This window comes from Mesocricetus auratus, unplaced genomic scaffold, assembly GCF_017639785.1.
Source record: "Mesocricetus auratus isolate SY011 unplaced genomic scaffold, BCM_Maur_2.0 Super-Scaffold_100003, whole genome shotgun sequence".
Taxonomy (NCBI): domain Eukaryota; kingdom Metazoa; phylum Chordata; class Mammalia; order Rodentia; family Cricetidae; genus Mesocricetus; species Mesocricetus auratus.
The window spans coordinates 52425639-52439683 of NW_024429188.1; the positions used below are offsets into that span (position 1 = coordinate 52425639).

At 39.3% G+C, this 14045-nt stretch overlaps 1 protein-coding gene across 2 annotated transcripts; it reads right to left on the minus strand.

The window, feature by feature from the left end:
• Positions 1-111: 111 nt before the first annotated feature.
• Positions 112-9087, minus strand: Taf9b (TATA-box binding protein associated factor 9b). 2 transcript variants are annotated; one of them, XM_005085948.4, is made up of 8 exons: positions 9019-9087; positions 7399-7518; positions 6766-6847; positions 5953-6089; positions 5742-5876; positions 4646-4721; positions 2934-3044; positions 112-1900 (listed from the first exon to the last, which is right to left on the minus strand). In XM_005085948.4, the coding sequence occupies exons 1-8, from the start codon at positions 9070-9072 to the stop codon at positions 1716-1718; spliced, it is 900 nt and encodes a 299-aa protein (XP_005086005.3). In that variant the 5' UTR covers positions 9073-9087; the 3' UTR covers positions 112-1715. The 2 variants fall into 2 exon arrangements, with proteins under 2 accessions (XP_005086005.3, XP_012980589.3); XM_013125135.3 differs by lacking the exon at positions 2934-3044.
• Positions 9088-14045: the final 4958 nt, after the last annotated feature.

Genomic DNA, 14045 nt, shown 5'->3' on the forward strand with positions numbered 1-14045 from the left:
GCCAATTCCCAGTGAAATGTCCCCTGATGCTACTTCAGAAGATCTGAATTGCTATATTGTTGCCTTATTCACTTTCCTTAATCTCTTCAGTCAGTAATGAAATGTCACTGATAAAGTTAACTTTTTTATTAATAACCTTGGAACAAATACATTAATATTTACTTACAGCTTTTACAATCTTGAACTTTCTCACACACATAGTCACACACTAGCTAAACCCTCACAACATCCCTGTGAGGTAGGCAGGGTAGGTGTTATTTCCCTATTACTAGTGAGGACAAGGCTCAGAGGTAAAATAAGGTCACATGGTTGCTAATGAAACTAGTACTAGAACCTAGGCCGCCTAATATTCTGCCTCCCTGAGAACATTCAAGTAGTGACATCTCTGTTACATAATGCACATTTCTCTTATTGGTCAGATCAACTTTCCCTAACATTCCTAAACATTCAAACGGACATTTCTGTCTTGTTACTATACTACTTTTCATGTGTGAAACACCATCCTATGCTGATACTTTTGATGACCCATAGCTATAGTTTTGGAAAGTTCTGCTTACATTTTCCCAGTGTTGGCTATGTGGAACTTAAATGACCCAATAGGTCTTTGTATGCTCTGAAGAAAGCTTTGCAGTGTTTCCCAGTGAGTCTTGTAGGTATGCATAAAAACAAAATAGTGTTTACAACAATGGTTGGGTAATTTCTGTAGGGCATGTGTAATGCAGTCAGGTGAGACTAATTGTTTTCCCTGTTGGCCTGATGGGGAAGGACAATCATTGGAATCCACTTTCAGGCTTGATCCCATCTTATGTGTGTCATCCTCAGCAGAAAGCTAGACAGATGATCTGATTGAAACCATGGACTGGTTCAAGCAGTAGTGACCAAAGCATATGCAAAGACACTCTTCAGTGGTTTGTCTAGGTCCAGTGTAAATTGCTTACCAAGGCAGCTTTTACATTATGATGTGTCTGTTAAATTATAAACATGAAGGATGGTAAAGCTGTCAACTGAATGTAACTGATCTGAAACTGCCTGTCAATGAGTAAAGCTTAACAGGCATGAACGGCAAGGGCCGAGACCCAACTGCTTTGTTATGGAGTGCAAAAGAGCAAATGCAGACACTCAGGTTGAAGTGAACTACAGATTGCCAGGCATATATGGTATCTTACAAATTCCAGTTACAGTTTTACATTTCAATTTAAGTGCAATGGTAAGCGATGAGAGATTGGGACAGAAAACAAATGGGATCTGGATAGGGAGCTGAGGTGGGGAGTTAGACCAAAACCCAAATACATTCAAAATGGATTTAGCCCCCTTCTAAATCCACTGTTTCAAAAAAAAAGTTTACTAAATTGAGAGATTTGGTCTGAAATGACAATGTGAACAGTTCGTCTAACAAAAGGTCATCTTTAGATGTAAATGAGACCAGGAACTGCAATCCAAGTGCTGCTGTCAGTGACATGGCACAAAACTGCTTCTAAAAATAGAATTTCCATGGTGATACTCAACATTAATGAAGCAGTCTAGAGACAAGTACTTGTATATCTGAAGCCTACTGAGGAAACATTTGTACTCATAAAACTTACCAGGTGTAACTAATATGAAAAATATCGCCACTACATTTCTAAGATAAAACTTATGAAGACTTAGGTTGTTGGGTCTACCATATGGACCCATGCGCACTAAGATTTTAATGTATGTAGAACAGACTTTATTCCTTACATAGTATCATCATCATCTTCTTCTTCATCTTCATCATCATCATCATCATGCTTTCTCTTCAGCGGGTTTGAGTCATTGGCTGTGTTCTGTGAGGAAACCATGTTGGTGGTAATGAGAATATTTTTGGACCCAATCATTGAAGGATTAATCAGAACATTTTGGACTGTAGTCGTCGCAGGAGCTATAAACAGAAGAAAACCCCCACAGATCAATTACCCATAATCCAAAAGTAGACAACAAAGGAGAATGTAATTTTATGCAAGTTTCACTAGCAGAAGAGATACAAGTAGTTACTAAGTGGGATTCAATCTTAAAACATTTTTAGCTTAATTTGCTAATAGTGATATTCATCAGGTATTAAGAACGTTTGGATCTATGTATAGATAAGTGTTCCTAAACCTAGTCATTGCAAAGTTAACTAAATGTTGTTTTATTTTTAATTACCTGAATTTGTAATTAGCATTCAGTGCACTAGATTCATGTGTAAGCCTGGAGACATGCTTTTTTGTAGGGCATTTTTCAAAATAATTGCACTTAGTTACTTCTCTGTGTATGTCTGCAGGTGTGTGTGTATACCATGGAACACATGTAAAAGTTGGAGGACAACTTAGGGGGGCACTTTCCTTTTTACACCATGTGGGTCCTGGGGATTGAACCCAGGCCGTCAGGCTTGGTGATAAATGCCCTTACCCACGGAGCCATCTTGCTGGCCCAACTTTTATCTGAGTTGTTTCTTGTATGGAGATAGTTTTAGAAAATATGCAATCTAAACACACACAAAAGTAAATTGGTATGTCAGCAGTCTGTTTACATTATGCCAATCACAGCTGCCACCTATGAAGTGAATAAAGGCACATTTTCATTCACATTAACAATGGGATCATGCACATTCTTCACTAAATGGTAGCATTTTCTTCAGTTTTTACTCAAAGTGCTTTTCCCTGGACACCTTAGATCTGTGAACTCCAATTTCTTTTAGTTTATGGTATTTTTAGAATTTGATGAGCATGCTCAACATGCCACCCTCCTGAAATGTTACATATATGTAAATCTTCCCCTAATGGTGGAGATCTTGTTTGACGAGCCCTCATTTGCAGCAGTGCTACCTGTCACCTTTTTGTTGTGACACTAAAGCAAGAGTCTTCCTACAGTAACACAGACTGTATAATTGAGAATTGTTCATGACTTCTGTCCCTGCTTCCATATCCCGTTACCTGGTTTGGCAGGTGTGGACTGAGAAGGTGGAATCTGCACTGCAAATCTTTGGCTTGTCACTGACACTGGAGCTGGAACTTTATTTGGGACAGATACTGCTTGTGGGGGTGCTGTAGTTACAATGAACAGATCATATCAGTTAGATGACTTATATATTTTTATTCTATACTCCATAGCTTACAGGAATACACCTTCAAAGTAGAGAGGGCTGATGGGAGATGAGAGAATGTCAGTCGAAAGGAGGGCAGAGTAATTTAAAAAATTACAACGGGTATTCTTATACAATCCCTCTCACTCTTGGGAGTTTTTTCCTTCACTTTAGTGTGTTTACTGTGCTAAAAAAGAAAAGTATAAGTTTGCTTAATTTTAAAGATTACATCTTGTAAGAGAATTTTTGAATCAAGATTTATATTCTAGGTGTTACAGGCTAAAGGATGTTGAACAAATGGCTAATAATGTAAAAGGCAACTGGTAACTGACGTTTGTTTACGTGCCTGTAGTCCAGCTAGTCAAGAGGCAGGGACAGGCAGAACAGAGTTTAGAAGTTCAACACAAGACTGGGCTACATAGTGAAATAACTTTCAAAAAAATAAGAAAGCAAAAATTTGATATTCAATTTATGTGAATAAACAGGTTAGTAGTATATGACTGAAACGCTACACAGATTTTATATGCAAATGTCTGCTCACCTGAAGTTATGTGCAGGGTATTGGAGCTAGACACTAAACAACAGTTTTAAAATGCTGACGTGTAACTGTATATACTAAGACTACAGAGATGGTTCACACCTCTAAGGTCAAATGCTAGGTAGGCAGTATTCCTCAACTGTAACCTGAATGCTCACAAGGCTGGAGGATAACGACTTTTAAGGCTATCCTGCATTACAGATTAAGACAGAGTTGTAAAAAAATTAATCATTCTTATACTAGAAGTGTAATGACACTGGAAAAGACTCAAGTTAAAATCAGCAAGAGCCATACAAAAGAGGAGGATTTTTCCCCTGCAAAACATGAAAAAAGTCAGAAAACATGAAAAATATCAGAAAAAATTTAAGTTGTTACAAATAATGGTTCCTAAACTCCATTCACTAAAAAGAACTAAGGGTCTTTGGAGAAGTGGTTGATTCCAAAAGCTGGAAAAGAATATAAGACAGGCTTGGACCATTATATGTCAGAAATGAATACAGTATGATGGAGACCTAATAAATATGTTATAGAACACAGCTTGAGGGCTCTTCACTGATGAGTATAGGATAATTACCATCATTTTCTTTTTTGAAATGGGGTCTTTCTATGTCACCCAGGATGATCCTTGTACTGTTTTTAAAAGGTAAGTATTAAAACCTATTTTTAAGATCCTTGAGCTTTCTGTAGATTTTAAACTTCTTTGAACCTGTACTCAGTTTATAAAAACATTTCCTTAAGTTTTGATTAAGTAGGTAGCCGGCATGGGTGTGCTTGGTGACTTGAAGAATAGAAGGTGGGAATATTTCTAGAATCACAGTTTATACCAACAAGAGTTGGGCCAATGCCATTTGGGATCGATCAGTCTTTGTGGTTTTTTTGTTTTTTTGTTTTCATTCATAAGTAAGATTATCAATGGCAACATACTGGAGTTTCTGACTCCCATTTTGACTTGGGTTATGGTTCAAAAGCAAATGCTGAGACGCTGTTTTTACTATCCAGAAAGGCCAGTTCCCTGTTTCACTTACCGACAGTGGGAGTAGTAGGTCTGCTACTGACGGCACCAACACTTAATCTAGGAACAAGTCTTCCTTGGTTAGGTCCCTAGGGGATTTAAACAAAGTTAGTTTTAATGTTAAGATTTGTCACCCTAAATTTGATGAAGAGTGAAAGTATCGCTTGATGTGAGTTATTAGCAGATGATCCAATGTAAAATGTCTGTTTTCATTTTCTTTTTGTGATGCTACTGAGGATTGAACTGTGTCTTAAATCCAATATTTGGAGTTTTTACATACATACAGAGTTATGACCCTATCTAATTCTGTAGAGTATTTAAGGTAGAGTCTTATGAAGACAAAGGCTAACTTAGTATCTTACTGTGCCAAAATGAAAACTGTCTCACAGCAGTGTTTCAAAGGTGTGGAGAGTTCCTTTCTCAGTGCTGAAAGCCTTAGGTCATATGTCTGACAAAGGTCTAACTGCCGATGGCAATTTACCTCATTATTATTATTTTTTTTGGTTTTTTGAGACAAGGTTTCTCTGTATTGTTTTGTAGGCTGTCCTGGAACTCGCTCTGTAGACCAGGCTGGCCTCAAACTCACAGAGATCCGCCTGCCTCTGCCTCCCGAGTGCTGGGATTAAAGGCGTGCACCACCAACGCCTTGCAATTTACCTCATTATTACATCTCTCTCTCTCTCTCTCTCTCTCTCTCTCTCTCTCTCTCTCTCTCTCTCTCTCTCTCTCTCTCACACACACACACACTGTGGTAAAGTTCAAAGACTGAGCTACTAGATCTGGGAATCAGTCCTAGCTTTGCCACTGTCTCCATGAGTTCAGTTGTATGACGAGAAAAAACCCACTGGGTTAGATGAATTAAGAAAGTTCTTTCTAGCTCTGAAAATTAAAAAAAAATCTAAGGATCATTTTAACCTTTACTATGCTATCTACAGGAAGTTTGATTTTTATAAGTTTACCTATTCCACCTTTTACAAGATATAAACTGAAACTTCCTTTTTTTGAGATAAGAGATTGACTTAGCTCAGGATTGCCCTGAAGAGATAAGGATGGCCTTGATATCCTGATCTTCCTGCCTGGGATTCCAGGAACAATGCAGACATTCTTACCTTTTTAATTAAGGACTTCAGCCTATAGTTTGGAGCTGTGAGGCAGTATCTATCAGGTGGCAGTCTAGGTCCTGCATATGGCTTAATCAGTGGCAAAGGAGTCTGGTTTTTCTGCCTTGCAATATCTAGTAAAAACTAAAAGAAAAATCCTTATTAGAAATAGAGTTTTTTAAGTGTAAGTGAAAATAACTGCAAATAGATGTTTGCTCACATCTCTCGGGGGAGGAGAGGTGAAAGACTGGTCAGCCCGACACTGGATTGCCAATCGCACATCATCTGCATCAACAGTAGCTTTCTTAGCATGACTTGAATAAACTTTAGCATCATCCAGAATTGTGGTCACATATCCTTTAAGAACAAAGTAATTTTTTATTACATGAATGAAGACAATATATACATTTCTTTCTTTTTTTTTTTTTGGTTTTTACGAGACAGGGTTTCTCTGTATTGCTTTCGAGGCTGTTGGTCCAGCCCAGGCTTGAACTCACAGAGATCCGCCTGCCTCTGCCTCCCGAGTGCTGGGATTAAAGGCGTGCACCACCACCGCCCGGCTGACAATATATACATTATTTTAAAGACAAGAATCTTAGTATTTATGGCTCCTTGTTTTAAAAGGTCCCACTAATTTGTGGAACATTTAAGACTTGGTTTTAATAAGTAATTATCCTAGTCACACGATACTTTATTTATTTATTTATTTATTTATTATTTTTTTGATTTTTCGAGACAGGGTTTCCCTGTGTAGCTTTGGAGGCTGTCCTGGAACTAGATCTGTAGACCAGGCTGGCCTCGAACTCACAGAGATCCGCCTGCCTCTGCCTCCCGAGTGCTGGGATTAAAGGCGTGCGCCACCAATGCCCGGCACGATACTTTATTTAAACAGACATGCTATATATAAATACTAATGTCCCTTAACTTGAGCTCCTTCTTAGTGCTTTACTCATTTCTCGATTAGTAATAATTTGGTTTAAAGTGCTACAATAAATGATCCTTTCTAATTCACAGTCAATTTTTTTTAACTTACGGAAAGCAAATTCCAACATTTGATTTATAACCCTTGGCTCATACTCCGTGATTCCCATATCCTTCAGGATCTGTGCCATCACCTGTGGATTCAAATAAAAACAAAGAAGCAGATACACAATGTGGCATATTTTTATGTTTGCTACAAAATCCCAAAGTTCCCCTCCTTGCGCCTTCTCCACATACAAAATCAGTCATATGGTCTTAGTGAAAACTTTTATTTTAGTAAGGATGGGAGTAAAGACACAAGAAAGGCCTGGACCAGCTTTCCAGGCAGAGGTAGGGGCGGGTCCAGCTGGCTGTCATTTTCGGATGTGACAGTGAGGGAAGCATCAGAACCTATGTCGCAGTCAGGGCTCGTAGAGTGGGTGAAGCTAGGAGGCTTCAGACTTGAGGGGCCGGGAGCTGCCCGGAGTCAGCGAGACGAAAGCCCCCAGGCAGCCCGCGCCCCTGTGGAGGGGCTCCCCGGAGCGTGGATGGCGCCCCAGGGACCAGTGAACCCCACTGCCCTTTCCCAGCCCCGTCGCCCAGCTGTAAATGGCACGCGACCCCCTCTCTCCCCGCCAGGCGCTCAGTCTGGTCTGCCACACAGGGCACCTCCGAGTGCGCCGGGCTTCGTTCCCGTCCCGCTTACCAAGGCATCTCTAGGAGCGTTCTTGGAAGGCGCCATCTTGCTAGGCTCCATTTTCTCCTGCGACTCCTCAGTCGGGCAGAGAGAGCTGCAGGCTGATTCCTCCTCGCCCAGGCTCCACCCCTGTGGGGGATGGAAGGCGGGCCTAGCCTGCAGCTCGCGGGCCTGGGCGGGTTCCCAGCCGCTAGGCCCCACCTGTGTGGGCGCGGCTACCCCAGGCCCGCGCAGCTGCAGGCTCTGAGATGCAGAGATGCAGAGAAGTCGCCCTGGTAAGGTTCAGTGACTGTGCGCCACCCATCTCTAGCTCTGCTCGGACCATCCTCACACCCCTTAATGACCACCGGTCCTTTCAATTTCCTGGAATTCCCGCAGAGGCCCTTTCTCCACCTGTCTTAGGGCGAACATGGCATGGACAAATGCAACGACACCTTTGCATATCACGTTAACAATGAATACATTTTTGTAAGTGTATTACCACATTTACCCGGGCCATATTGATACTACAAAATTACTTGCTGCTTAGCTGAAATTCAAATTTAACTAGGCATTCTGAAATCTCTCTCTGTTCTAAATCTGACAACCCTACCCAACAGACCAGCGTTTCTCAACCTGTAAATATCGAATATTTACATTACGATTCATACCAGTAGCAAAACTACAGCTATGAAGTTGTAATGAAATAATTTTATGGAGATTCAATTTAATTAATAATTTAAGTTTAATAATTTGAACATTTAATATAGTTAAATATTATATTTAACGTGTAAATATATATAAAATGCAAATAATTATATATAATATATAATTAAAATTTTAATACTATTTAGTAAGTTTAATAATCACCACAACATGGGCAACTGCATTAAAGGGTCACAGCCTTACGAAGGTTGAGGATCATTGAAATAGGGCTTTGGCCGAGCCTACATAAGCACTTTCTTTCCTCTACCCTTCTCACAGATTGAACAGTTCACTCCACTAAGGTCCAAATTGGGCTCTTTCTTGCCTCCCAAATTTCCCAGTCCCACGTTTCTCAGAATACGTTTAGGCATAGGGACCAGCAAAGAGAGACCGTAGCGGGCAAAGGCTCTTCCCATGAGACATATTTGACGACCTGACCTCCTCTACAAAATGACCCTGGGCTTGAGCACCATGACATTCATGCCATGGCACCTACTCTCCCGACCCCCAGAATTAAAGACATCAGCTTTTAAAGGTGTCAGAGAATCCTGTTCAAACATGGATCGACTGTTCTATCTTCCGCATTTGAAATGGTTGCCATGACACCTCGATGAGACATGAGCAGGAAACAACACTGTATCTTTCCTTTAGCCCCTTAACTAGGAATAAGTCCTATCATGGCGACCTCACAAAATTACATCACATCTCATCGTGATTTGGTATTTAGTTTCAGAACCGTGATGGTAAGAAACATCTTTACACCGACTGCGTGCGGAATTTGAACTAGGCCTCCTGAATAAGGCCCCTTCACTTCCTCACAACTGAAGGGAATTCTTAGCTACAACAAAAACTGTTTTACTTAAAATTCTCCGATAGTACTCCCCCGCCCACACACATTAAACTTTAGGGACTTTTAAAACCTTTCATTTGGGTAGAGCAGTTTACCTCATCAGGCACCGCGACGATCTCGTCAAAATCAACCGACCTCTGCTCAGCCATTTTGATCTTTGATGGCACGTAGTGCGTATTCACGCATGCGCATGCACGCATGCGTCCACACGCACACACTAGTGTTTCTCCGCCCCCCACGCCCCCCTTAGCAACACATTATTTCTATTGGGAACCTTGTTCTGTAGTGTCTTTTCCCCACGCTTAGAACAGTTGACCACTGTTCAAAACTAACAATGATTACTCTTTCAAAATAAGTAGAAACTAATAAATGAGTACTTTGTACATAGTATATAACACTTAGAAAAAGAAAAGGCACTGTTTAACCTCTGAAGTTTTGCTTTAAAAACTTGTCTATGCAATATACAAGTAGTACCTTGTTTCTATTATCTTTTCCCAATGTACTTTATTATACTACTAGGGTGATTAGCCTTTAGAAAGACAACACAGATCACAATTGTACTGTGTAGAAAAATGCATAAGATAACATGTAAGAAGTAATTACATATAGTATTATTAATTGAAAAATCAATGTTCATTTTAATTCTTTAATTTAGCCTTCTGTTATATAACTGCTATTATCTAAACAAAGCAGTAAGAACAAATAATACCAACAGCTAGTATAATTAACAGACTAATAGATACACAAATATAGGACTATTTTCCATTTTTGTCTTCTGTCAGCAATTTAATTCTCAGATACTTAAAATCTGTGAGGCATACTACTGCTTCTTCTTAATAGATATAAATTTTTAAAGGGAAATTAAACAAAATAACAAACAGCAATCACGAATGTATATTGAAAAGAAAATGAAATGTTCCTATGGTACATTGAGATTTTAAAAACATTTATTTTTCTGTGTATGTGTGTATGCTTGAGTGCATATATATACACCAAATGCATGCAGGAGTTCAAGGAGGTCAGAAACCAGATCTCCTGGAACTGGAGTTAGAGAAGGGTGTGAGCCACCATGTGGGTGCTAGGAACTAAACTTGGATCTTCTACAAGAACAGTAAGCATTCTTAGCTGCTGAGCCAAAGATCTTTCTTTCTGTTCCAATACAAATTTTGGGAGATTTTTCTTTTCTATTGTGTATCTATAAAAGTTGTGTAGCAAGCTTTCTTGTTGGACTATCTTTGGACCACCAGCCAGAAAATAATGACTTAGAGATTTATTATTTATTATGAAAGCTTGATTTTTAACTTAGGCTTGTCTCAACTAGCTATTATAAGTTTAATTAAGGGAGGTATTACTGTAACTGGAATTTCTTGTCCCACCAGGTCCTGCCAACCTTCTCAGCCCCGACAAAACATATGATTATTATTGATCTGTTGGCCGATATCAGGGCTTCTTATTGGCTAGCTCTGTCTTAATTATTAACCCGTTTCTACAAATCTATGTATTTCCACGTGGTCTTATCTTATTGGGAGAAGGGTCTGGATCTGTTACTCCTTTGACGGCTACATGGTATTTCCTCGAGGTCTCTCTGCCTACCTTCCCCAGAATTCTCCTCATCTCCTAGTTCCACCTATCTTCCTGCCTCTATTGGCCAAACAGTGTTTTATTCATCAACCACTAATCGAAACATACATATAGAAGGCCATCCTCCATCATCTCTTTTTTTTGTCTAAATAAAAAGAAAGGTTTTTAACTTTATAATAGTAAAATTATATATAACAAAACAGTTATCTAGAAAAAACTATAGTTAACAATACTTAGCCCATTAACATTTGGCAAATTTTAAAGAAAATGTTCTATCCTCTATCCTATCTTTTTGAGTCTAAAGTTTTATATGTATCTTATCTTTTATCATAACTAAGGAAAAACATAACCATAACTATTTGTCTTCATCTGTATCAAAGACCTCAGAAGAATAATATATAAACCTTAGAATTGACAGAGACATCCCACTGCCTGGACAATCACCTGAAGTTCTTTTGTAATGTTGGGGAATCCATCTTCAGCCTGCAGTCTGGCAGACTTCTCAGCAAAGCAGGAAATTTTAAACTGTCCATTTGCATTGACAGTTTGCCAATTTTTTTGTGTCCTGCAGAATGTCTGGCAGACTCTTCCATGAAGCAGGGACCCTGAAGGACTGTCCCATCTTGTTTTTTCAAGTTCAGCAGTCACTTTCCTGTGGGTCCTGCATGTCTAGTTTATACAGCATACATTCAAATAGTCCAGGCAAGAGAAGTTTCTTGTCCAAATGGCTATTTCTGCCATGTCAAAGGCAAACTCCATAACAAGTTTCTCCAATGCCCATCTTCCTTTCTGAGATAATTGGTGTTGCCAGGAGTAGTTGTATCTCACTGTCATGAAAAACCGTAAACCATTTTAAATGCCATATTCTGAAGGTCTTTGAAAGGTTTGAAAACTATCTATCTCAAATATATCTCTGTACATCTAGAAAATCTAACATAAATATAAGTTTTTACTATTGTAGGTGACTATATATATAAAATCTGTTTTTAATTATACATCACATTTTTAAATGTGCTGTATAAACACAGTATCTAAACAAGAGAAGAAATATACCTATAACAAATTGACCTTGAATTTGTATCAATAAATCAAAATCCATACCAATACAAAGTATTCATTTCTACATCATATTTCCCCTTTTTTCCTTTAGAAAGAGATTGATTGTGATCATTAACCATTTTAACTAACCTCAATTAACTGAAAAAAATTTTAAACAATATTTCGGAATTTGGGCATCATTCTCTCCAAAATGCTTCCTGCTGTTTGGCGGCACTGTGAATACCATGTGGATCCTGGCCAAATCCTGACTGTAGTAGTCTGTGGCTGCATTGTCTTAGATGTTTTAGATGTCGGATCACCTGGGCCACTGCTTCAGGGGGTCTGGGTTGATTAAACAATATTAGTTTGGAAGGAATCCACTGCTTTTTATTTTCTGTGGAAACAAAAGCAGAACTTATTTTCCAAAGTAACCTGTCCTTAGACTTAAATTTTTTTTTGGTTTTTTTGAGACAGGGTTTCTCTGTGGCTTTGGAGGCTGTCCTGGAACTCGCTTGGTAGTCCAGACTGGTCTCGAATTTACAGAGATCCACCTGCTTCTGCCTCCCGAGTGCTGGGATTAAAGGCGTACGCCACCAACGCCCGGCTAGACTTAAATTTTGAAGTCAAGGAATTTTTAAAATATATAAGCTGGATTAATCCTATAGCATTTATAAGCAAATGTCTATTAGCAATAGTTGGTCTTTCCTCAGCAAACAACATGATAGAAAACATGATAATATGAAGTATCCAGACTTGGTGTGTTTTCCATCTTTATGTGGCATTTTTAAATTCTATTTCTTTAGTTTTTATTTTTTCCTTTTTTGAGACAGCGTTTATCTGTGAACTTTTGCCTATTTTGGAATGCATCCTGTAGACCAGGCTGGCCTTGAAATCACAGATATTTGCTTGCCTCTGCCTCCCAAGTGCTGGGATTAAAGGTATGTGCCACCACACCCAGCTACTCTTTCTTTTTTAGCCATTTTATCATTTTTATTTTCTCTCCCAAGACTATGTATATTTTTAAACACATTGTAAACCCTTTAGAGGTTTTTCTTCATCTGAATCTGTCTTTATTGTATATCTCTATCTTTTTCTGACCATGAGTCTTTTATCTGCTAAATAGCTTGGTTAAAATTAAAGTAGACGTTTTAGCTGCTGGCTTTCCAACATGGTGGGGAAGAGGCGGGGTGGAGGGGGGCGCGGTATGTTTAGCACCAGCACTGGGAGCTGTGCTCACCACCTCAACTCTTAAATCTTTTTGTCTGTATAAGTGAAAGCTAAATCTGCCGTGCACCATGCTGTGCAGCTTGGAGATGTGGTCACTGCTGCTACCATTCAATGATTTGGCATCAGAGCCTCTTGAAAGTGCAGGGTTTCTTTTGCCACTAATGCTGAGTCAGGAACACTTTCTTAAATGATCCTCGAACCTCTGCTTATCTCTAGCAAACAGAGCCCACCTGAGAAAATGCTGCTACCAAGAAGCTGTGCTTGACTTTGTTCTTTTGTTTTTAGAGTCCCCTTTTAAGCTTTTGTAGAATGTCTATTGCTCAATGTTGCTCTTGCTGGTTGTAGGTCTTAATTTGTGTATTTCTTTCTCCTGGAATATACTTAATATTTGTTATCATTATATATAGTTTTTGTATCAGGCTTAAAACCTTCTAAAAGGGGAATTGTAGGGGCATCTTGCCTTGCCAGTGAACTTGTGGTAGTGACCACATCCTTTGGGTGTGGTTTCAGGTGCAGACATGTGCTCTCTTGGGTCTCAGAGAGCACTGGAAGGGCAAAGACTGTATCTTCTGGAGCAGGAAGATGGCGGTGGTTATTTACTCTTATCTGTGTAAGTTCTTCCCTAATAAAACACATATTTATCATTTATCTTGGGTCTGGTGAACTCATTTAAACCCTACCTTCAATAGAGATTGTCTTGGTAGAGTGTTTACCAGCTAACCAGGCCCTTTGCATTTACATATAGACATAGACTGCTCATGAAAAAAAATCCATCAGTTTTGAACATTTCAAAGTGCATTGGATGTCGTCATAAAGTTTGTCTTAAAAATCGTTTCAATAGCTGAGCGGTGGTGGTGCACACATTCAATCTCAGTACTTGGGAGGCAGAGGCAGGTGCATCTCTGTGAGTTCGAGGCCAGTCTGGTCTACAGAGCAAGTTCCAGGACAGTCAGTAACAGCTAAGGACAGCTAAGGCTACACAGAGAAACCCTGTATCAAAAAAACAAAACAGTTTTATTTTTATTTTTATTATGTGTATGTGTATGTGTGTGTGGATGGGAGGTATCTGTGCATGTGAGGCCAGAGGAAGGTGTAGGATTCTTTGCAACTGGAATTACAGACACTTGTGAGTTGCCCAGTGTGTATGCTGGGAACTGAACACAGGTCCTCTGCAAGAACTGTACCTGATCTCTCCAGCACCAAACCTGCCTTTCTTAAGAAAAAATGTCTTATAGCACAGAACTAATTTGAATTTGTCAGACTGAATAGACTCCAG

Bases quoted from the DNA above. Each gene is read 5' to 3' on its own strand.
- Taf9b (XM_005085948.4), bottom strand. From the start codon at position 9,072: ATGGCTGAGCAGAGGTCGGTTGATTTTGACGAGATCGTCGCGGTGCCT. The intron at 6,090-6,765 runs GTAAGTTAAAAA...TTGTTCTTAAAG, and splicing joins AATGTTGGAATTTGCTTTCC to GATATGTGACCACAATTCTG. The intron at 5,877-5,952 runs GTGAGCAAACAT...TTTTTCTTTTAG, and splicing joins CCTCTCCTCCCCCGAGAGAT to TTTTTACTAGATATTGCAAG.